Source organism: Lichenostomus cassidix, chromosome 3 (genome assembly GCF_008360975.1).
Source record: "Lichenostomus cassidix isolate B80296 chromosome 3, HeHo_3.0, whole genome shotgun sequence".
NCBI lineage: Eukaryota > Metazoa > Chordata > Aves > Passeriformes > Meliphagidae > Lichenostomus > Lichenostomus cassidix.
In genome coordinates, this window is record NC_139483.1 from 46,705,476 (window position 1) to 46,730,087 (window position 24,612).

The window sequence follows — 24,612 nt, forward strand, 5'->3', positions numbered from 1 at the left end:
TTTCCCAGCCCCTCCCCTGAACATCAGTTTCCAACATAATTAAATGCAAATCTTGTTCATAAACTCAGAGTTTATTTGGAATTGAGACTATACAGCTACCTTGCCTCAAAGTAAGAGGAATATGACCCAGAAAAAACAGTTCATAGATTGCTCAAGTTACTTTTTTTTCAAATTCTATTCCTCAGATGCTTTCTGCAAACACTTCTGATGCTACTATTTCTGGAAACATTGTTATAACTAGTCACTAAAAATTTCATTATTAAGAATATTTCAATGTCTCTTTAAACAAAAAAATCTTCCCCATTTTCCAGGACACCTGAACCATTTTTGCAGAAATTGGTAAAGATGCAGGACTGGGAGTAAGATTACACAAATTTTAAATATGCAGAGCAAATCTCTTCGACAAATTAGTGGAAACTTCACATCCTGACGTGAAAATTAAGTTTGGCCTCTTCTACAGTGCATGCTGTCATTTAAAAAAAAAAAAAAGTCCTTGCAGCTAGTCTTATTTAGTTCCTTTACTCAAGGATTATGTCATCTCCACTTTTTCACCTAGTAGCTAAAATTATTCTTCCCATCTCAAATTAATATCATCCTCCTAACCAGCATTAATCTTCTTTTCTAAAGCAATGCAAAGCCTCCCAGTTTTGTGGGGTATGCTGAATTGAAAAAGCACGTCACAAAGCCTGCCTGTAGAAGGATAATACATGCCTGTTCCAGTACATGTGAAGCATTTCTCAACCACACAAAACAGGCAGCAGCCTGGGGAATGCAGTTTGCCCAAATCCGCTACACTTGCGTATGTGTGCTTCAGGCAAGAGAGCTCACTGTACTAAGCAGTGATCATCTACTACACAGTCATTCCCAAAACAGGCAAAAATTATAATGAATAATGACAAGATGAGCAAAGCATTTTAATTTTGTAGACAGGAAAAACTCTCTGCCAAAGACCTAGGGTAGCTCTAGAGGAAACACTCTGCTCTGAGCAGTTTTCTAATCAAAGACCCATCCCTGCTCCTTCAATTCCAAGCAGTTAATTCTACTATTGCTGCTTCATCCCCTATCCCAAATATTAACAAATTGGATAAATTAGTCGCTTCTCAGCTATACCTTTGAATATTGCTTCCATGTCCCCCACTGCCACTTGGAAATTAACCCTGGAAAACTCTAGTATTTGTCTTCACTGCATATTTTTTGAGAAAAAAAGAGACAACAGCCATGCCTGAGAGAAGAAAGAGATAACATGCTCACATCCCAGCATCAGTGTTCATTTTCATAGCTGCTAGAAGTGCAGGTAGTACACAAGAGAATCACAGTATAGCCTTAATATTCCATAATAACACTGATTTTACTTTAATTTATGAGAAAAGGCAACATTTCCAAAAGATATTTTTTCAAACAAGCTTCAGACCTGAACTTACACTTCAAGCATTTAATTTAGCAATATGCAAGTTGTCTCTGCAAAAGACTCTTTTTAAAATTTATTACTATGATTTATAGCTTAGCTACATACTAGCAACTCAGTGCCCATCTGCCCTTAGAAATCACATTTGAAAGAGAAAAATTCCAGAATATTTATGAAAGTCACAGAAGACCAGTCTTTTTTTTTTTTTTCTTCATTCTTTAGTTACTCTAAGTAGACCTAGAGAGTATAATACTGAGACATTCTTCACCTGTGGTTGGCCCCTCTGACATACAAGATAGTTGCAAAAACTGTAGCTATTAATTCAACCCTTAGCATAAGGCAGTTGTCATAGAATCATTTAGATTGAAAAAGACCTCTAAGTCCATCAAGTCCAACCTTTGACCAATCACCACCTTATCAACTAGATTATGGCACTAAGTGCCACATCCAGACTTTTCCTGAATACCTCCAGGGATGGTGACTCCACCACTTCCCTGGGAAGCCTATTCCAATGTTTAGCAACCTTTTCCATGATGAAATTCCTCCTGATATCCAACTAAAACCTCCCCTGCCACAGCTTGAGGCTCTTTTCTCTTGTCCTGTCATCAGTTGCCTGGGAGAAGAGGCCAACCCCCACCTGGCAACATCGTCCTTCCAGGCAGTTGTAGAGTTGTAAGGTCTCCCCTGAGCCTCCTCCAGGCTAAACACTCCCAGCTACCTCAGCCATTCCTAACAAGACCTGTGCTCCAGACCCTTCACCAGCCTCATTGCCCTTCTCTGGACATGCTCCAACACCTGTGTCCCTCCTGAAGTGAGTGGCCCAAAACTGAACACAGGATTTGAGGTTTGTCCTCACCAGTGCTGAGTAGAGGGGGACAGTTGCTGCCCTGGTCCTGCTGGCCACACTATTGCTGATCCAGGCCAGGATGCCATTGTCCTTCTTGGCCACCTGGACACATTCCCAGCTCATGTTCAGCTGCTGTTGACCAGTATCCCCAGGTCCTTTTCCATTTGGCAGCTTTCCAGCCACTTTCTCCCACGCTTTTAGTGCTGCATGGGGCTGCTGTGATTGAAGTATAATAACTGGCACTTGGCCTTGTTGAACCTCACAGCACATTGATCCAACCTGTTCAGATCTCTTTGCAGAGACTTCCCACCCTCCACCAGATCAACATTCCCATCCAGTTTAGTGTCACCTGTGAACTTACTGAGGGTGCACTTGATCCCCTCATCCAGATCATGAGTAAAGATACTAAACAGAACTGGCCCCGGCACTGAGCCCTGGGGAACACCACTTGTGACTCAACACCAACTGGATACAACACCATTCAGCACCACCCTCTGGTCTGGCCACCCAGACAGGTTTTCAACCCAGCAAAGAGCACACCTGGCCAGCTCACGAGCAGCCACTTTCTCCAGAAGAACACTGTGGCAAGCAGAGTCAAAGGCTTTACTAAAACCCAGGCAGACAACGTCCACAGCCTTGCCTCTCGTGCATGAGGTGGGTCACCTGGTTTCCTAAACCTGAGCTGGCTGGGCCTGACCCCTTGGCTGTCCTGTATCTGCCATGGGATCCCACTCAAAATAACCTGTTCCATAACGTTTCTGGACACCAAGGACCAAGGCTGACAGGTCTGCAGTGCCCCAGATCCCTCGTGCAGCCCTTCCAGTGGACAGGCGCCACATTGGCCAACGCCAGTCAACCTCCCTGGGTAGCCAGAACTGATAAATGATGGAGAGCAACTCAGCAAGCTCTTCCACCAGCTCCCTCAGTACACTTGGATTAATCACATCCAGTCCCATAGACTTATGAGTGCCTAAATAGCTCAGCAGGTCACTACTTCCTCCTGGATTACAGAGGGTCCATTCTGTTTCCTGTCCCTGTCTACCAGCCCAGGGGGGTGGTTACTCTGAGGCATACAAAGACTTTTATAATTTAAAATATTTTCCTAACTATCAGCACACAGATATTGGCACCTTTATTTTATTACACTGTGATAAAGTCTTGCTACTATGGCAAAGATAGACCATGTATCAGATTTGCCACTGTTACAATTGTTTAAGAGCTTAAATACAAATCTGAAACTGTAACAGCTTTCAATATTCATTCCTAGATACTTCTCAAAACTGTAGCTGTACTTAAACATTTGACAATTCTGATGAAAAAAAAGATCATTGGCTACAGAAAGACACAAACCACTTCTTTGAACTGCATACAAAACACTAAAAACAGATTACTCACTCTATTCTTATGTATACCAGTCCACAGCATACAGCTCTCCAGGACTGCATGATACACCTGCATATTTTACTACAGTCATGTAAGTGTTGCAGCTTTCCACTTAATCAGACCCTGAATCATTTCTAAAAAATAGGCATCACTGTATCTCATCAAATCTAATGAGTACTAATGAATACTATTACTTTCACAGACATAATCTACAGCAACCATCTCAAAGAACAATCTGTCAAGCTATTTGACAAGACACAGTTATTCAAAAAGTCAGAAAGTACTACAGTCAAATGCTGTCTACAAAATATACTTTGACCTTTCATATCCATGTACTACCAAACAAGATAAAATATAATTTGTCCTTTTGTGGGAAGGGAAGATAAGGAGGGAGGCCAAAAAGGTTCATTCCTGTGTAAGTGCAGATCAGCTTCCCTAAGTATTCCCTTTGTTTATAGAAAAATGCTCAGCTATAGAAAAATCCTCAGCACTAGAAGCCAAATGATTCAATGTTAACTTAAAAAACAATCTCAGATTGATAGAGTAAAAAGGAGCACTATTTTGAAAAATATCAAAGTCTATGCATCTCAGTTAAAGTTTGTTGACCGTTTTTTGTATAAAGGAAGTTGCAGCAATTTTAAAGCACAAACCCACTGTTTCCTGCCTCAATTTGCATGAGTTTTATATTTTAAAATTAAACAATAATTGAACTAGTTTGCATGTAAACTGATGGGGAACAGGTAGAGAGCACTAACTTAAATACAATTCTTTTTTTAACAGCAACAGATAAGGGTCAAAGCACTTCTTAAATTTCAAAGTTCCTTACATAAATACACCCAAATACAGCATTTCCCAAATAGCTATGAAAAGCACCAGCAAATTTTCAGTAGAGGCTGTATTTGGCAGAATTTTCTCAGAGCTGACAGTGAGAAGCAATCATTCATTGGAACAAGATGTAATCGAGCAGTACAAATGCAAACAGGATAAAAAAAAACCCCACGATTTAAAATTAAACAAGAAACAAAATTGGTTTTAATGATAAGTTTCTATATGCACAATTCACAGATGGCAAAGCATGCTGTTAAATGAAGAGGTAAAAACATCAATTTAGACCAAAAATGAAAAAAACTAAAAATGCTACAGGCTTTGCTTGATTTTACTCACTTTGCTTTCTGATACAGGTTGTACTCCTTTAGTCTAAGAGCTGTATTTCAGCACTAACAGCGCAAAGAAGGTGACAAATCAGTTCTTTTCCTGGGTGGGATGGAAGAGAAGGAGAACTGTAGAACACAAGGGTAGGAAACTCTTACAAATACTGGTTGCTATGACTACCTAAGATGCAGGGAAATGGTTGGTAACTGCTAATTCACCGAAGTTTTTCCAAAGACTGCATACACAAGAGTAAATCCAGGAAACAATTAGGTTTTTGAAGAACTTCATCAAAATTCAGAGGTAAAACCTTTGCATTCTGTTGCATGCTTCCAAGTCTCATTCACCTGTTATCCATTTAATCCAGTTTAGTTTCCAAGTCAAATTTCACTGTTATTGCATACTATATCACAGTATTAATAATTAACCAGGCTTTTCTTCTTTACATTCATAGCTTCTTGGCCAAGAATAATGGCATTCTCTGCTCCTAGAACTGAGATACACTTGGAATAAGAATGATGTCTCTTCCCAGAGTCCAGATATTTTGTACAGACACTGCCAAGAGCAGCATTACCAAGTGTAGTGTTCTAGAACTAGATGCTAAGTGAATTTATGTACTTATTTAATTTAGCTTATGAAAGCATAAATAACAATGGATATTATTTAATAAAAGGACAACTTACATTTTCGAAGAACATAGCCAATCCTTGCCCAATCAATTATTGTCTGTCAACACCTATTTCTAACTGCAAAGCATTTTGCTGGGTCCAGAAATCTCTCTTCATTCACACAGCATGATCTGAAATACTTCCCTTAACTCTTGCCTGACAAGCAAATTCTCCTCAGGTATTTCCAAGTCACCAACCACTGGATAGAAGCGATAGAAAACTAACTGTAATCACCAGTCATTCCATCTCAACTTTGCTCACACACAAGCCCATTCCCCAATCCCCTCCCCACAAACTTCACAGCACTGAGTGCAATTTCCCAAGCAAATTTTACTTGTACCTCATTAACCCTTTACATCATTACAGGGTTAAATACAATAAGACCACAGGTACTGTTATAACTTATGTAAGCTACATTGTCTTGGGTGTCCCCCTTGTATTATCACTCAGCAGAAATTTATGGTTATTGTCACATCTTTCCTTTTGGTACCAATGCCTTAGCTCTCAAATTAATTATTAATTCCATTTAAATTTTCTACTACCTCAAGCCAGGTTTTGCCCCATCCTTTGCTATTCAATTTATCACTCTTCATACAGCCACTTTTATTCACTTGCTTTGACAAAGGCAGCAGAAAAAGCAGGTGACTTTGGCATAGGAGGAGGTCTTAAAGAAGATCTCAAATGAAAATAAAAGTTGGTCACATGTGTGAATTTCTTCCCCAGACATTGCTGTAGTTTCTCTCTCAGTATTGATATTTACCACTTGACTTGTGGATGAGGCTTAAATCTACCCATCTACTTCCTGCACCATTTTGAATCATTGTAATGATGGAAATAACTTCCTCTTCCAAACATCCTTCTAAAGGAAGTTTAATCACTGGAAGTTTTATCAATGCAATGATGCAGGTAAACCATGTTTCTGCTTACATAGCTTTTTGAAGTAGTTACCAGCAAAGTCACTTGTTGAATCTCTAAGTGGGTCATGGATGAGAAGTACCAACACCCCCATGACATGGGCAAGAAGGAGAAACTTAGATCCCAAATCCAGGCAGCAGGTACAAGTTTACCCCTTCTGCCTACACCAACTTGATACAATAATCCGTCCCCAGACTCACAGGCAGTCACAAACTGTAAGATCTTCCAAACACCCCAAGAGCTGTTCACAGGCAGTACTGCTGCTACTGCTTTTTAAGTATTTCAGCTAGCAGTGTCTAAATCCTAGTAATTCAAACACAATGGAAGAAATGGGTCTTGGGACAAAGTTTCCCTTGTCTGCTCAAAGGCTCAAAATACTTCTTAAGTATTTTGCAGTATACTTCTTAATACTGCTCAAAATACTTCTTAAGTATTCTCATTCAAAATGGCATTAAAAATTGTTAAAATTAGCCTTAAGCAATCAACAGCTATCCTTTAACTGCTGCTTTAAGTATTTTGTAACACTGTGACAGTGTTTTTCACTTTATCTTATCTTAAGCCTCCTCAGGTTCCACCACAGCATAATTTTTTATGCATCTCACCAAAGAACTGAGAAACTTACTATTTCGTTACTATCAAAACAGTAGTGACCATTTTATAGGTTTCCTCAAAACTACCACCACAAATGAAAAACCAAGGTACAATTCCAACAATTCAGTAGATGGCACTATTCCACAAAAATCAAAAGAGGAAACTATGTTCTCACATAAACAAGGGATAGCACAGAGCTAGAACTGTTATTTTAAATATGCAAAACCAATGCCCACTCTTCAGAGTGCCTTGCACTTTTCTGTGCTTTTCATATAACATGGAAAAAAACATGCCAAAACATTAAGAGAAATTACTGTTTTGTGGAAATGCCTGTAATTTTGCTTGGCTACTTTGTCCAGGCATTATTACATACAGCTCCACTTAACACCATAAAAATAGCTGCATACCAGTGTTGCATAAAGTAATATTTTTATGGTTTGTGTTTACCAGAAATCTAACTTGACACAGACTATTAAAAGGTTGACATTGTCCCTAGAAGTTGCTTATGCAACCTTAATTCACATCTCCTCAAATGCATGATGGTAATTTATTTGTAAAAGTCAATGCACTAGCTCAATATCAATTGTTTTGCATTATTCAGCTTAATTTTTTTAAGTGTTAAAAAGATAAGTGGTCACTAACAAAACCTACATTGCCAGATTTAAAAAAATTTGCATTAAAACATGTGTCTTTAATATTATAAAGTTGTAAAGTATAGCCTTAAAAATAACACTACCCATTCCATCATAAGCCTTCTTTTAAAATTTGTTGCAGGTGCCACATTAGATCCTGTAGTATGCTCTCTTTCTCAGTGAACTTGAGGACTTCAGATGGGTCCTTTCCTTAGCCCCAAGATATGCACCACTGAATAGTGCAAAAGAGTTCCCATACGAGTACAAATACAGAGCTACTGTTTTGTACAAGCTGGGGATGTCAGGAACTCAAGGGTTTTTCTTAGTAATAGAAAGGGAATAATTCAAACAGTATTATGAGATTTCCAAGTATCCACAGCCCAGTTTAAGACTACAAGAAGATGAAAAACAGATCAACAGAAAAAGCACAATCCAAGGTAATTCTCCTATACATCTTTCCTGCAGTTTTTCCTAGCGAAAGTATTGCCTTGCAACTGTAGCCTCAGTGATTTTGGTTTTTTGATACTTTCGAGAAACTCCACATCTTATTCTCTTCCAGTTCCTGTCATATTCCAGGTGATGTCTGATACTTCAGACAGTGCTCACATGCCCTGCTATTACAAGAATGTTTGGTTTACTAGCAGAACAAACAAATAATCTGAGTCTGAAGAGCTATTTCAATCAACTCTGACTGAAGGGAAGAAGTCTTCAGATAAAACTTTGCCATACATTTTATGAAAATAGGAAACTGAAAAGAGGGGAGAAAGGAAGCCGGAAAGAGGAAAAATTTCAGATTAGGCCCACATGCCACACAGAGCATTACCTCCACGTTCTAAAATACAGGCTCTTTGTAGTCACAGGAAGCATTTTAAGAGTTACAACACACATGTAATAGTACTACAAGATTGAGTCATACAGTAGCAAGTTTCAGAGTGAAAATGTCTGTCTTTCCTCTAGACAAAAGTATCCAAAATAATACATATCCATGTATTACAACTCACTTCACATAAAGGAAACTGTTCCAGTTCCAAGGGAATTTTAAGAGGTGCCATATACAGGAAATTGTTGCTTCAAGCCCCTCAAAGACACAGAGCTATACCTGTTCGTGCTGCTCAGAACTTAGGGGTTTCTTCCACAATCCTGTACCTTAACAGAAATATCTAGCAATATTTCTGCATGAATAAGAAAAAATATGAGCACTGAAAGTTAATAGATTTCTTATTTAGGAGAAAGGAAAGGTTTAGGAGATTGCGTTTGTAAAGAAATTGAGCATTTACGTATACTTCCTGCACAGTCAAGGAAAGGCTGCAGAAACAGTAGAGGTTTTCCTTTCCACATAGCATTTCCATCTCCTTCACTGCCACCCTGCTCCCCAAATGCCAAGAGAACACATTCGCATATCTACTGTTCCTCTCACTTCTTTCACCATGGTAAAGAGCAAGTCTGCACAAAGATATGCTTGAAGAAAAATACAGCCAGATTCCTCAAAATTATTACCTTCAGAGTGACTATTGCTAAAGTATAAAACTAAGGAAGTTTGAATGCTTTTTTTTTTAAGCAATTTGGTTCTCACTGGAATCTTTGGCAACTTATTTACACAAGAACAACTTACAAGAAAGTGAAATGGCTGCTGTTCAGTTAAAAGATAAAACCTAGCAATCATGCATATTCCAAAAAAGTAACCTCAATCATCACGACTAGTCACAGTACCATCTCAAAAAGAAAATTTAAAAAGAAAATAAAAAAAATCACTTGCTGTTTGAGGCAGACTATCACCACAGTCCAGAGCTTTACTGAGGTTTTAATGATTAAAGCCTGAAGTTGCAGATGTCAAATAGACAGTGTTCTCTACCTTCTCTATGGAACTTTCCAGCTGTGGAAAAGAGCACTTCAGAAATGCCATAACATGAAAATATCCAAGGGCTCAGACAAAAGAAAAGCATTGTCTGGAACAGGACTCTTCATCCAACCTCAAGACAGTTTCTAAGCACAAAATCCAGATCATTAAAACTAATGTGGCATTGTAGCCTCATTAGTTGAGACCTGCTTTGAGTCAGAATCTGCCTTTATGCAGTGTAATTCAGTGCTTAATGTGTTTTGATTAAATAATTGGTTTAATGTTTTGAGTGTCAGATAGCTTTTTCTACTCAGCAATAGAGAAGTTGAAATTAATTAGTTTTGGAAGTTCACTTGTGTAACACTTTCTATCAAAAATCCAAGAGGCAAACAGATGCAATTGTCAGCCAGTTAAGACAACTCACTAGAAGCTGTAACCTGGGGACGTGCTTTACATGATGAGGAATAAAAAACATGAGCTGGAACAGTAAGCATTTGAGTCGATATGTGTCAGACAAGTCACCTGTGGCACTCCTCAAACATTTACTTGGGAAAAGAAAAACCCCAAATAAACCATGGGGGATAACTATTGTTTCCAAGATTTCACTAGAAAAGTTTGAAGAGAATAAATATCACATTTACATGGTACTGTTCAAAGTTTATTTCTTCTTTCAAATGTTAACATAGCAAAAAGGCAATGAAACAGGAACAAATAATCCCATTGTATATTTACAGTGGCAAATAGCTCTGTGTGAATTAAAAAAAAAAAAAAAAACACACCAAGAAAAACATTAGACTTCCTGATGGTAAAGAACTCCACCAAAACAAAATTCAAGTTAGATATGTGTAAAGAGGAAAAACTAAGGAACTTTTTCTGGCACAATGCATGGAGATTCACTTTAGTTCTTTGAAGCATTAACAATCTGAAAGTGTTTTGCCTGCAAAGCATCCCTACTTCTTTTGCAACAAAAGACTATAAAAGTTCCCAACTGACACATTAAGCACTGCAACCTGAAGTCTGATTACTGCTCATTTTTCCCTATGATAACCCAGGTTCCAAATTTCAGTGTCCAGGAACAGCTGAAAGAAGTAAGCTGTTGAAACAAGAATCACCCACAATCTCTCTCACACACTCAGTCTGCTCGACTCTCTGAACTTGGTGAGTCTGCAGAGAACTGGTAGTCTTCAAATTCACTGTCAGGTAACAAGACCTCAGAGTCAGGATAAAAACATTTGGACAGAATCAGGCCTTACCTCTCCTCACAAACCACATACATGCACAAACTTGATCCTCTTGAAGCACAGAAGAAAGAGGAAAGAGTTAAATGATTCACCCCAGATCACCAGAGACCTAGGATAGTTACATTCCTGGAAACTATTCATGGACAAGGACTACAATTAACTCTACTAGAAAAAGCACTATACTATAAAGCACACCTGAAAAACTGAGATAGTGTTTTTTAAGAATTATTTTCTGAGCTAAAGAAACCAGTCACATAAAGACACTGAAAAATTTAAAGATGTGATTTCAAATGACAAGTAGAAATTATTTCTATTAACCAATAATTTCTAATAAGACAAAACAGCAACTATAAAAGAAACAATATCTTCATATAACCTCCTCGAATAAAACTGAAAGAGGGAACATTAATTAGTGGCCAATGGCAAAAAACCAGGATGAAATCTATTTTACTAGAAACCACTGTGATAAACTGATACATGTATTCCAGTCAAACATCAAGAAAATTAGTACACTGAATGGCAGTTACTAGTAGTCATTTAAAAAAAAAAAAAAAAAAAAAAAGGCAGACAACCTGAGATCTAATACACCAAATAACAGTTCTGAGCAGCACTGAGCTACTAAGATAGACTACTAAATATTTCAAAAGGTCTTGTTAGGAGCTGAAAATTATATCTTTATAGCAGTTCAGTATCACTCATACAGAATGCACTTACACTGATCATCTTTACAGATTCTCCACTAAAACATTAATAACAAGCATCCACAACTTAGTTTAATTTCATCAGAAATGAACCTCCCCCAAATTAACTACTGTTGTATAATTTACAGTTATTGTCTGCACTATAAGAAATAAAGACAGGTAGAGAATCTTTGGTATTCTGAAACTTTTAGGGTGGTATTTTTGTAGAACGAACTATGTGGATAAAGTTTTCAAACTATGCTTTTAAATATTTTACAGTATTTTAATACAAATTTGCTAAAGTCAAGTTTGACAATAAATATAATTTCAGAAATATTTTGCAAGAATAGTCTCTCTCTACGAGCTTTTCTACGGCGAGATTATCCTCGCAGGAATGCCAATCTGTTACTTTGTAGATTAAAACAGCAAACATTAGTAGTATCTTCTTTGTCAAATTGGCTACAATTACTCTAGTAGCACACCATGACCTTCGAAGAATGGCACAAAGTAACATTTCCCCTCTAAAACTCACTCGAGGGCATTGTTTCCTGAACTTGCCCAGCACCCTCTTCACATTGCAACAGTAACTTCCTCTGCAGACAAAAAAGTGAAGGCAGAGAACATTACCAGATCACGCTGCGATCATCACACTCCTGTTTGCGCAACAGCTTCCTTGACAAACTCACTACTACACAACTTCAGCAGTCTTGGCATTTTACTTTTTACCACACCATGAATGTATTTCCATCAACTGTTCAGGCATCTCAAATTTTGCTTTAGCAGCAAAGATGTTTCCTTGCTAACAAACCAGATAAGAAAATTTTAAGTTGTGTACAAAAAATGGTAACAGTATGTAGTACTAAATTGAAATTAAGAAGTGCTTCTGATTATATTCTAAGATATAAAACTGAAATTTCTAAATATTTTTAAACCAAACTTCACTGTTAGCATTATCTGATGTGCTGCTTCTCCCACTGAGAATTGCCAGCAGAAAGATCAGATCATCAAAAGTTAATAAAGTTCATTTGTAAAATGTCACTTCCTCTCTCTTTTTTCTTCTTTTTTTTTTTTTTTTTTTTTTTTAAATCCAGAATAGCATTTATTTAATCTGGAAATTATGGGCAGAGTATTCATATGGGAAAACAACTGCCAGAGTTCAAAAGTAGTTTTGTCCTTTGTTACTCAGGTAAGAAAAGAAACAGTATTTAAAAAGTTAACTCCTGCTGCCTCTCCTCTAAAATACGTATAAATCCAATGCTCTCCTTTTTTTTTTTACTAGCCCTTTGACTATTAACATAATTGGGACTATATTCACAATACTTCCATGGGCCATGTCTGTAAGAAAACAGGTATAACAGTCACATCCTAGGCAGCCACATATACTGGCGGTAATTGAAAAAAATTTGGACCTTTGTTTGGGTGTTTTGTTGGTTTTGTGTTTTTTTAACTAAAAGATAGAGAAGTAAGTACATGAAAACATGGGGACATTACCAACAAGTCTGTGCTTTTAAGATGTAGGCCATCTGATCTCTCCTTCCGGGTTAGTAACTCACCAGGATTCCTTTCTAAAATGTTGTATTTCCCATCTAAAATCCTTTCTAAAAGGTTATATTTTAAAGAATGAGGGGATATTCACCATGCCAGCCTTTTTTTTTTTTTTATGAGTTTCCTTTATGTCTGACATTTAAGGGTGGCTGTGAAGGGAATCTTATTGTATCAGTTTTCTATAAAGGTTTGGAACACATATAAAAGGGAATGCCAGGCAAGTTATTGTTTTGCAGTCCATGCTCCATATTAACAAGCATCACTGAAACTCAGTAACTGTACCTCTAACATCAACATTACAAAGTTCAGTTAAGAATGTTTTTCAGCTGTGAAGATGAACATCTGCTCTGTTTAACAAGGCAGTATGACTGGATAGAGCCTATGCTAAAAAACTAAGACAGCCATGCTACTACTATCAACTGAACACTAAGTGATCACAAAAAAATGAGGATTCTATGTTTTTCCCTAATGAGCAAGTTGGAAAATGCAAATAGGTTTTGTCCATCTGCTGCTACTGATAAAAATCATTGTTACTAGTTGGGAAAGAAGGAGGGCCTACAGGAGAAACTGTGTTCAAAAACATTGGACACCAGCTGGATTACCTCGTTAGCTGGCTACTCTTGAAGTGTTAAATTTATCATCATTATGTGAACCAAAAATCTAATAATGTTAAATGTACACATACAGAACACAAGCTGGGTGGCAGCTTCAAGAAGCTACACAATACAAATCCCTGCTTGAAGTAACATGAATCACACAAAATAAAGTAATAGCTCACTCAGCAGGAGTACAAAGGTCTTGCTTCCCTTGGATCTGCATCCTTTCTTTAGTTCCCTGGCTTAAAAAGTTCTAAAGTTAAACTCCTGTGAGGTTTACGCAAAAATATAGAAGCAGGAAATGGCAATCAATTCCTGGAGAATCCATGGAAGATATTTCGTAAAAGGGTGAGTTTGATCTATAGTCTTCTTGGTGGAGAGCCTAACCTCCTCTCTCCACCAGCACTGCTTGTAAGAGGCTGTGTGGTTTGAGCTGGGACAGGGTAAGACTTACTGTGAACATGGAAGCAGTGTCCTCTGCAATTACATTATCTTGGAAGAAAATTAAGCTTCAGGTTTTTCCAAACATAAATCAGGTTTTATTACCACAATTTAAAGGAGTTTATTAAACAAAATTCCATTACATTTTGCAAAATGGACAGCTAAAGTAGCCTTGAATTATTTCTATCAAGCTATAAACTTCTCTTTGTTCAACAGCAATCAAGTGATTGATTTGGCAAACTGCAACTCTTCAGACTGCCTTATTTCAAGTATTACAAGATCAGCATCGTTGTTATTACAAAACTTTTGTTTTCATGTTTTAACAGAGCCTTCTGGACACAATCCTGACTAATGTGCTCTAGTGGGCCCTGTTTGAATAGGGGGGTTGCACTAGATGACCTCCAGTGGTCACATCCAACTTTACCCAGTCTTGATTCTGTGAATCTAGCATTCCTCAAAGTATTTCATCCTGCACTTTGTTTCCTATACTAGTAGACACATGTTTCAATTTTCACCTACTTTCACTATTCTTGACATTCAAAATAGAATTCAAAGTAAAGACAAATCTCTAAGTAATTGAAAGCAAATGAAAAGTCTCAAATCTCTCAAGTAAAAAATTAAGATTAGAACTATTGTGAACAGAATACCATGAAGGACCTACCGCTGAATTTCAATAAAGAAATTTTTACTAGTACAGTTTTAAAATCGATCTTATTTCAGCAATTGATGTAACTGCCTCAATACAAGCATTATCAATAACTAGATTTTTTGTTTAAGCAAAGCTTAAGGACTCAAAACACACTGAATCCTTACACAAGGCTATTAAGTTAAAATAAGTAGTACACAGATCAAGGATGTGCAGATCTCGACACAAAAGCAGACTTAGAATTTCTTAACAAGGAGAGATTTTTAAGTGGAATACAAAACATTTCTCGTTTGTGTGTCTTAAACTGAACATCAGTGTGCCAGAACTAAAGGACAGCCACAGAAAATGTCATTTCATGAATGCATTGTAAAAATCACAAGGGATCAGGACTCAGTATGAGTCCCCAGGAGCTGACAGGACTGCTACATATTTTATAAATTTACTAAATAAGGCATTATACTTCTCTACTGGTCCTCTCTTCTGAAATATCTTAGTCTCAGCTGTCTCCAAGACCTTCATTATTTCAATGTGTTTAAATTCAGTGACACAAATATCACTGACAGAGATTTAAATTATGTCACCTGTGTTTGCACTGAAAGTCAACAGTGGTGGTAACTTGGTGCTTCCTTTGATAAACATGTAAGCTGTGCAATTATCAAGTGCCTATGATAGAAGCGTTGACATGAATAATGTCACTAAGTTATCATGAATACTATGAGGCTACACTTGACTGGCATTCAAGTACCAACACAATACCACAAGTGAAACTTATGGGTCAGCAAAACAAGGTAACTTCAAAAGCTGCTGGCAGACAGCACACTGGCAGTGGATAAGCAATGCGGTTTTGCCTCAAAAGTAACACAAACGTATTCCTCAGGCTGGCAAACAAATAAATCACGTCAAAGAATTAGATCTCTGGGAAAGCAGTCTTGTCTACTTAATGAGATGTACTTTGCAGGATTAAGAATCAGCATTTTTCAAAAACATTATGATCAGTTTGATGGTATACTTCAAGATAGGCACATTGAAAGCAGCAAGAGGAAAAGGGAAGACCCAACAGATTAAAGATAAAGACCTATCACAGCATTAACTCTTTCAAAACTACTAAGAACTCTAATTTTTTTTTCAAAATGTAAAACTATTACCAGATAGCTAAGATCAAGGACAAAATGAACTGCTCCCAAAATCCACATCCTGCAGTTTTGGTTATCCTCATTGAATGTATATTGAATGCAATAATTTACAAGTTTTATTCTGTTTTTCGCTGAGGTTCTAAATAGATAAGCCAACTTCTAGTCACCCTAAAGTTATTCTGTAAGAGCACTTATCTTTGGCTTTTGAAACCTCTGTACAACAAAGGGACCTGGACACTTAGAAGTCTAATGCAGTTACAAAATTTCTGTCAAAAAAAGTTTTGTTAAGAAGGGTTTGCAACCTTGACTTGTACCTTCATTCTTTATCACATCTCAAATCTTAAGCTGCTTCTACTTTTCCAGACGCGACTTTACTAAAACTGCTCATGTCATCTCCTGCAGCAATAATGCTACTCCAGCTCTAAAAGCCCATCCACAGTGACCAAGGAAGAACAAACCTAGTAGAATGCTAAATTAAGAGCCTAGTGAACTGAGCAGCGTACCACAAGTCTGAAAGCCTAAGCTGGGTCCCAGCCATCCAATTTCCTGTTACAGTTTAGCCTAACCTCATCAGATCACACAGTCCGCACACCCCAGTGTTTCACAACTAGCTAAGCTACAGAATGAAACAAACTATGCTAGTGCTACAGTAATCTGCAGCCTTACAAACCCTGCATGCTTTCAAAATATTTCCTTCCCCAGGCTGACCATGATCCAGCAAGTTTGAAGTTGCAAGGCTATATCCATTAAGTTTCTGCTCTGTCAGTAAAATACCTCGAGGGAAGTTTACATTGTAAAGTTCATTTTTGTAAATTACAATATGAGTTGCAATACAGTTATACTTCAGATATTTTTGAACAAAAGCAATTACTACTAAAAGTTGCATTAGTAGAATTAAAGTATATGCAGTGACACTTCAAATGAAAGACACGCTGCAGTATAGACCTCCCCACAGTCAGAGTTGCTCCAGCATAGTCTTACCCACAGTCCCTTCAGAAATAAACCTGTTCTAACATGGCTTTACCCAAGACTGCAGTCCTTCCAGGGGAATACCTGTTCTGCTGGGGGCTTCCCCATGGCCACACCCTTTCAGGTGCTCCAGCATGGACTATCCACAGCCACTGATGGTTCAATATCTACCTGCTGCAGCACAGATTTATCCCTGGACCTCAATCCCTTCAGAGGTGTTCCTGCTGCTGCACTGACAGAACCACAGCCACAGGCAACTCGAGATCTACCTGCTGCCTCAGCCACAGGTCACTGTCCCTTTGACTGAAGCTCACCCTGGAGCCCCAGCCAGCCCAGGCCAGCAGCACAGACACACAGCGAGTCCCTGGCCACCTGCCAGCCCAGGGCATCACCACTGCTGTTATCACAATGTTCCCAGACACAGCACAGGGAGGTGATAAAGCAGCACAGCAGCAGCGAAAAGCAAAAACCAGCCACTCATGAGCGCTAGGCTTTAATGTACAGTCAAGCAAGCAAGGCTCCTGACAAGCACCTGCCAATTAATAGCTAATCAGTAATTACAGCTATAAATTCAATCTAGCACATTCCAGTCAAACCTATCATTATCTCAAATCCTTTGAGCTGCACATTGGGTGTCATAAAGGATTGTTGCAGTTTAACCCCAGCTAGCAACTAGGCTGCACATAGACACTTGCTCACTCCCTCTGGTGAGATGGGGGAGAAAAATTGGAAAAGAGAGAAAATTCATGGTTTGAGATAAAGAATGCTTAAAGGATAAGGCAAAAGCCACCACACACACAAGCAAGGCAAAACAAGGAATTCATTCACTGTTTCCCGTGGGTGGGTAGGAGCCACCTCCAGGAAAGCAGGGCTCCATCACGTGTAACAGTGACTTGGAAAGACTAACGCCATCACTTCAAACATCCTCCCTTTCCTCCTTTTTCTCCCAGTTTTATATCCTGTGCATGACACTATATGGTATAGAATATCCCCTAAGTCAGCTGTCCTGGGCTGTGCCCCATCCCAACTCCTTGTGCACACCCAGACTGCTCACTGGTGGGGTGGGATGAAAGGCAGAAAAGGCCTTGGCTCCGTATAAACCCTTCTCAGCAATAAGGAAAACATCACTGTATTACCAAGACTGTTTGCAGCACAAATCCAAAACACAGCCTCATACCAGATACTGTAAAGAAAATTAACTTCACTCCAGCCAAACCCAGCACACCAAGTTCCTAAACAAGTAAAACCATAGATTTAAAAAGAATGCCATCGTATTTATTATGAAGAACTTAGTCAAAGCTCTCTCTGTGTAGGGGACTCAGTTGTTTTAATTCTATACATTTTTAAGAGATGCATGCCTCACCATGCCATTTTGACCCTATTTAATTTCAGAATACCCAAAAGTAGCTGATTTTCTTCATTTAGAGGATGGGAATTTTTCACTGAGATAACAATAGCCATGTGAACAAAGTGCTGGATGATATGACAAGAAAGGCAGTAGTGTTAAAAGAAACGGAAATGTCACAAGATTAACATATGCTTTAAGCAAAGTAGTTTTCTTGTTTAAATTACTCTATGTGAAGTGGGTGGCAACATAGACGATAAATATTTTCTTATTAATTAATAATCACAGTGTCTCTCTGGCATGACACTACTGAATATTTTTAATAGCTTTACCGAAGTACTCTTCCCAAAACAGGGATATTTGTTCAAAGTCCAGGGCACTACCAACAAAGGTTGAGACCATTTTCTTTAGTGTAAAAATGCCAAAAGACCCTGACCATCCAGAGAAGAGTAGTTCAGTTCAACTTTGGTGTATTCTGAGAATCAACAGAATTACAGAATAATTTAGGTTGGAAAGGATCACCCAAGTTCATCTGGTCCAGCATCCCACTTGAGGATGTGCCAGCTTCAGTTGGATGCTCTGTTTGAAAACCAGCAATCTTTGCGTACTCTAAACAACTCTAGCCACTGTCCTACTACCAGTGTAGAGTTACTACTGAAAAAGGGCAGGTGTGTTATTTCAATTAAAAAAACCCCAAAAACCCACAAAGCCAAAAACCCAACACACAGTATCTCAAGCTGATGTGTCCAAAATGAAAAAAAAACCAGTCAGACTGCCTTGCAAAGCCTGAATGATCCAAAGGAGAAGTAATTTTAATGGATATAATCACACCACAACTTGGAAATGGTATTTTGTTAGAGCTTCAGAGAATTTACTAAATTGCTTGAATTTTGTAGTATACATCTACAGCAAAGCTATCCAGATGCTGCAACAAACACTTCATCAGAAACTGACTGCATGGAACCACACAGCCAGGCTTTTGAGCTATTTTGATTTTAAAAAAGTGAGCTGACAAAAAGGCTGGAGAATAGAAATCACAGAAAATAAGCTTTATACACCCCAAATACATAAAAATTTCAGCCATTTGCTTGCATAAGTCATCTTGTAGTGCTGAAAAGACTGTGGGGAAATTAACAGATACTGACATTCAGAACTATTGGAATCTTCAGCTTTTCAATGATAGAATGATGAACAACGTAATTTTTCTCCTTCCTGTGAACTTGGTTTTCAAGAGGGAAAAAAAATACAAACTTTTAAATTAAATAATCTATTCTGCTTGGGAATAAAGAGTGTGAGGCACAATTCAGTCTGTCTGGAAGGTGCAACACTTATTCTACAGGTATCCCCTTCATTCTCAAGAATTTCTAGTGAAAACAGTCCTCCTTTTTAGAAATTCCTCTTATCAAGAGACAGGCTGAACTTCATGCCGCAAATGTGTATTTTTAAGGCATGAAACACCAGCAAAGATATTGTATTCATTTTGGGAGACAATCACAAAACATCTAATTTGATATATTGTCCTAGTTTTGCTATAGAGAAATAAAGACCAGAAAAATGAAGAAACTTGATTAAGATGGAACATTTAAACAGCAGGGAGCAGGAGAATTACTTCAATATTTCTGCTTTGGCTTTACAGTTTAGTCTACCTTATAAAAGCAAACAAAAAAGCTCAGCTATTATTATTATTTATACACAGCCCTGGACTTAAAACTTCTGACTTCTGACTTCCTGGACTTAAATCACCCCAAAGGCAAAAAAAAAAAAATCCTGAAAAAGTCCATTTCATCTTTTTCTAGCCTCTTTAGAGTTTACACACAGTCTTATTCAGATCACATGAGGATTCCAGATGGACTCCTAAGTAGAAGAGCAAAAGCACAGAAGCAGGGCTATTACTTATGACACTGAACACTATCAGGACGTCACGGGGTAAAGTCTAACCAATTACACCAAGTTAAACCTTGAGCACATAAATGAAACTCTTACTCATTAGAAGGTTTTGATATCTGCTGGGAAAACAAAGCACAGCCCATTATGCACAAAACTTCCTAAAGACCAAAGCCTACATGTCCTACTGTAATGGTTCAGGTATGCACAGAAGAGAAGCAAAGCACAGATGAATTTTTAACTACTTGGTATCTCACACATTTCGACAGCAGATCAGGAGGTGAAAGCCACCCTGGTGACAGCAGCTAAATCCCTTCAAGTATGGAGAAAACCAAAGATACTGATCTGCTGTGACAAACGAGGCTACCAGCAGCTTACACTGACCATAGCAAAAATCAACAGTGAGCACAATTGCTCCCCGCGGGGATCACATCCACAAAAATCCAGCACAGAGGAGGGGGAGCCTGAGGCAGAATTACCACACAAGAGCCAGGCTACCAGCCAAGACTCCAACACCTCAAAACAGCTGGAACAAGGATCCTGCAATCAGCACCACAAACCCAGAGGAACAACTGGACCAGCATGTCCAGGTGAGTGCAACTACTTGCAATAAATCACTGGAGATTTTATGTCACTTGGCACAGTGTTTCTGCCCTTATGTCTCTCATCCCTCAATTTCCCTTGCAACAGAGAAAACAGAATCAAACAGCTTAACTTTTTCTAACAGATCCTAGTGTCAAGCAGAGGGTCACATCAGCAGGTCACATCAGCAGCTGTTCAAGGTTTCTGCTAAGCTACTCACTTTGTAACCTTTCCTCATACACAATAAAGGAACCAAGCTGTTGATCATAGCTGAAAACAGAACAGCGCCTTTGTTATTAATTGCTCAAAATAGTCCTTGGGGGGGTGTGGGAAGGGGAATACTTCTCTAATTAAGGATCTGTCAGCCTCAAAACCACTTGCTTTTAAGTGCCCTAGCTAAGTAAGAGTTAGAAATATTTAGTAACTCTGGAAATAGAATCAACTTTTTAAAATTAATACAAGGGATATACTGCTCAAGTTACACCAGTTAATAATCCCAAACTAATTTTCATTACTCATAAAGTTCAAGTTTTACACTAAAAGCAGTCTCTTCCTAGAATTTTTATGGACTTCTCTACCTCTTAAAACTGCAAGACCTAGAACCTACTGCTGTTTGTGGGCATAGAATGGCAAAGTTGCCCCTCTGGCACACTATGTTACCAACTACACCCATCAATCCTAGAGGCAAAAATATTAACTGAGTAGTAATTCCACTTCTAATCCAATTAGTGCAATATGACACCTATAATTTAGGTACTTCCACTTTTACAAGTACTTTGTGGATTTAGAGAATTCAATGTAGTGTTCAGGCTTAGTATATTTATCTATTAAAGAAAGAGAAAGTCAGTGAATTGACAGTATATTTATATCTACAAAACAAACCCAAACTTGTTTCCCAATACGTCAGATGACTTACTTGCAATAGAAAGCTTAAAAAGATCTACCTGTACTTGAAGACACAAGGAAAACATGAATACTTAGCTCCCATTTGCTGGTAGGCAAGGAAATAAACATCATTATTACTTTACTTCTATACTCTCACAACATGAACACAGAAGAAAATGAGGACGGACTTCCATGGCACTTTTACAATTTCTCCATGAATAACACTTTACTGACACTAAGTCTTTTTCTAGTCCATACCTCGTTTCAATTAAAAACACTTTTGCAGCTTTAAAGAGTAAGTGGCTCCCACTTTAATGAACCCTTGCACATAATTTACTATTCATAAAAACCTTAGCAGAAAAAGCATCCTGACGGTTGGCTCTATCTTTGAGCAACATAATGAAATAGGCACTTCTTGCAAGCCTCTCTCCTACCCAGTGAGTGATTTTCTGAACAGCAGAAAGCAAGAGGCTGCTTTTACATTGGGAATATGTCTGAGTCTATTCCTTCTGCCTGCACTCCTCCATCACAAAGAGGAGGTAATCACAGGAGATGCAAATTCTGCAGTGTTGTCTGCTTACAGGGCTACAGTACCAGCTGAGGCAGAGGACTTTTAACCAGTTCCTCCAAGAATCAAAAGCTATATAAAATATTAAGAAGAATATTCATCTTCATCAAGTTAAGAGGAGCACTAATGTTTCAGGCTCTGCATGAAACTTCTTTTCTTCCTTTGGAAAATGCATTTTCTGTCATTTTCTCACAGTAACACTTTCTTCCCAAACAATACCTCTCTAAATTATTTAGAAAGCAATTCACACTCCAAGAATCCACAGGTGTGTGCAGCCATGGATGAGTGCCCGCAAACAGGTTTTGTTGAGTCATCATTAGCCAAACTGCAACATTATGTTGCCCAAAATGACAGGTGAGTAAGCTCTAAACAGGTACACTGTGATCTCTCCATTTCCTTCAAACCAAGTTCTTACTTTTATGTCTCTTTTTGCTTTCTCATCTATTCTACCAATATGGGAATAATTAACACCACCCACACACAGTTCACTCTTAATTTAAATCAGCCCTATGACCTTTTCAAAAAGAAAATTTATGAAGTATAGTTTCATACAGGGCATTAAGAACATTGCATTATCATCCCTGTTCCTCATGCTTTGAGAAATTCATAACAGAAATCTAGTTTTTCAACTTTTAAAGTCAACCCTCTTATGGCAATTAACCTTACAGATGGGGTAGTAATATACCAGAAAGAAATAAAAAAGGTCTACTTGGACACTAATATAAGCACCAAAGGAAACTAGTAGATTTACCTACAGTTTGAAGAGGATTAAGTCAATTTTTCTAGCAACATGGCCTAAGCCTTCCCCATAATGTTTAGAATTCAGTCTATTTCAGGACAACCAAGAATTTGTTTCACTCTCTTATGCTAACAAGTAAAGTTTCAGGCAACAGCAGTGTGGATTAAAGAAATTACAGGATATCTTCTTTTAAAAATAAAAGTTTAAACACATATGTTGTTATATGGCTTGGATAGTACCATATGGCTGTGGTACCATATGGCTATAAACATATGGGTAGTTCACTTTTTAGTGAACAAAAAGAAGCAGGGTTACTAGTGCTTAATTTCACAAATTCATTCCGCTTATCTCAGTCACTTGGGAGCCTTTAGCAAGGTACAAGTCCTGTACCTTTTACTGTCCCCACTTGAAACCATCATTTGGCAACAGAGAACTAGCAGCAAGTCAAAGATTATCTTAAGAACAAGCCCAATAAAAAAAAGCCCACCACCCAAAGGAAACCCAACCAAAAAGCCCACCAAAAAGAAAAACAAACCTACCACCTCACCAAGCAGCACAGAACGTTTCAATCCCAGAGGACAGAGCAGAACAACAAAACAGAGCTCAGCCCACGTCTCTCTTTAGATTTGCAGTCAGCTGCTGTAAATTATCAGCACACTAGTAACCCTCTACAAAATTTATCTATTAACTTGAGATAATGGGGACTGAGCAGCCATGCCTCACATCGTTAACACAACCTGAACTGACAGAAAGAACAACCAGAACAGCCAAGCCACCCACAAACAGAAAACAGAGCTCGTTTTTCATCCCCTCCTGCATACCTGGCTCCCACCAGACTTCTGAATGGTTCCAGCAGCTGAATCAAGACATCACTTGCGTGAGGTGCACTAACTCCAGAATGCAAAAGGATACAGCCTTAGTGCTCCAGTCTGAGTCCCAATGGCCAGTATTTTCTGAACAGGATCAAATGCCAAGGCTGAAGGTTGATAGGGGAAACCATGGCGTACAGTCTAACAAGTCAGAGCATCGCAGTAACAAGGGGTCAAGCAGGATAACAAAAATAAACAGAATCAAGACTGTATGTTAGAGAACAGGATTCAATATTAATCACAATTTAAAAAGGTACTAAAAAAGCAATTTAATCACAGGCTGAGAAAATCACCTGCCTTACATGAACCAATTACAAAAGATTTTTTTTAGTCATAATTACTCATTCATCCTTGAGCATCAAGTGACAGTAAGACTTACTGAAACTTAATTTGAATCTTACATTTCTTCTGTACAAAGACTGTATGAACTCAGCATTTCATTTTTTCATCTACCTCATTCCCTGAGTAATCTTATTTTCAGCTCTAACAAAGACACTCAACTATTAAAATCTGAGATGTTCCTAGCAAGTTTGGCAACAAAGACAGACTTGTCATCAGAACTATTACAAACTACTAGACTTGCTTTTCTGAGAATCACTTCAATTTCAGTCCAACAGACCCAACATGACAGTGCAACCTCTCTCTGCACAGTAAGGTAAAGTAAAATAGCAACCTGAGGTTGACAGAACCAATCTCTCACCCTCTATTTCCCTCAAAGAGAACAGGCAGCCCCAGAATTGAAAAAACAAAAAAATACTCCACAGAACAAAAGCAAAAACCCTCAACCACGGCATTCTTTCTTAATATGGAGCTATTGGCACATCTAGCTTTTTTTGGTTAGCCAAGACTAATTTGGTAATTGACCAAGCAATGACTCCATTAAACTTCTCAGGCTGCAATTAATCAGAACTGAGAACATAATACAAGTGCCACCTACTCTTGTTTCCACTATTAATGCACTATAAATTATTACAAAATCATACCATACAAATGCTAGCTTTTCCATTTCTAAGCCTTTAGTCTAAAGCAGAGGTATTTCAGGACATCATAACTGCACATCAA

The 24,612-nt window shown here is 38.2% G+C and overlaps 1 protein-coding gene across 11 annotated transcripts in view; it reads right to left on the reverse strand.

The window, feature by feature from the left end:
- Positions 1-24,612, reverse strand: part of STXBP5 (syntaxin binding protein 5) — a 104,741-nt gene that overhangs the window by 78,741 nt on the left and 1,388 nt on the right. For all 11 annotated transcript variants that reach the window (XM_085055609.1, XM_085055599.1, XM_085055600.1 and 8 more), the window contains exon 2: positions 23,594-23,691. In XM_085055609.1, the coding sequence (XP_084911735.1) occupies positions 23,594-23,691 (98 nt within the window). The remainder of the gene's footprint in view (positions 1-23,593; positions 23,692-24,612) is intronic.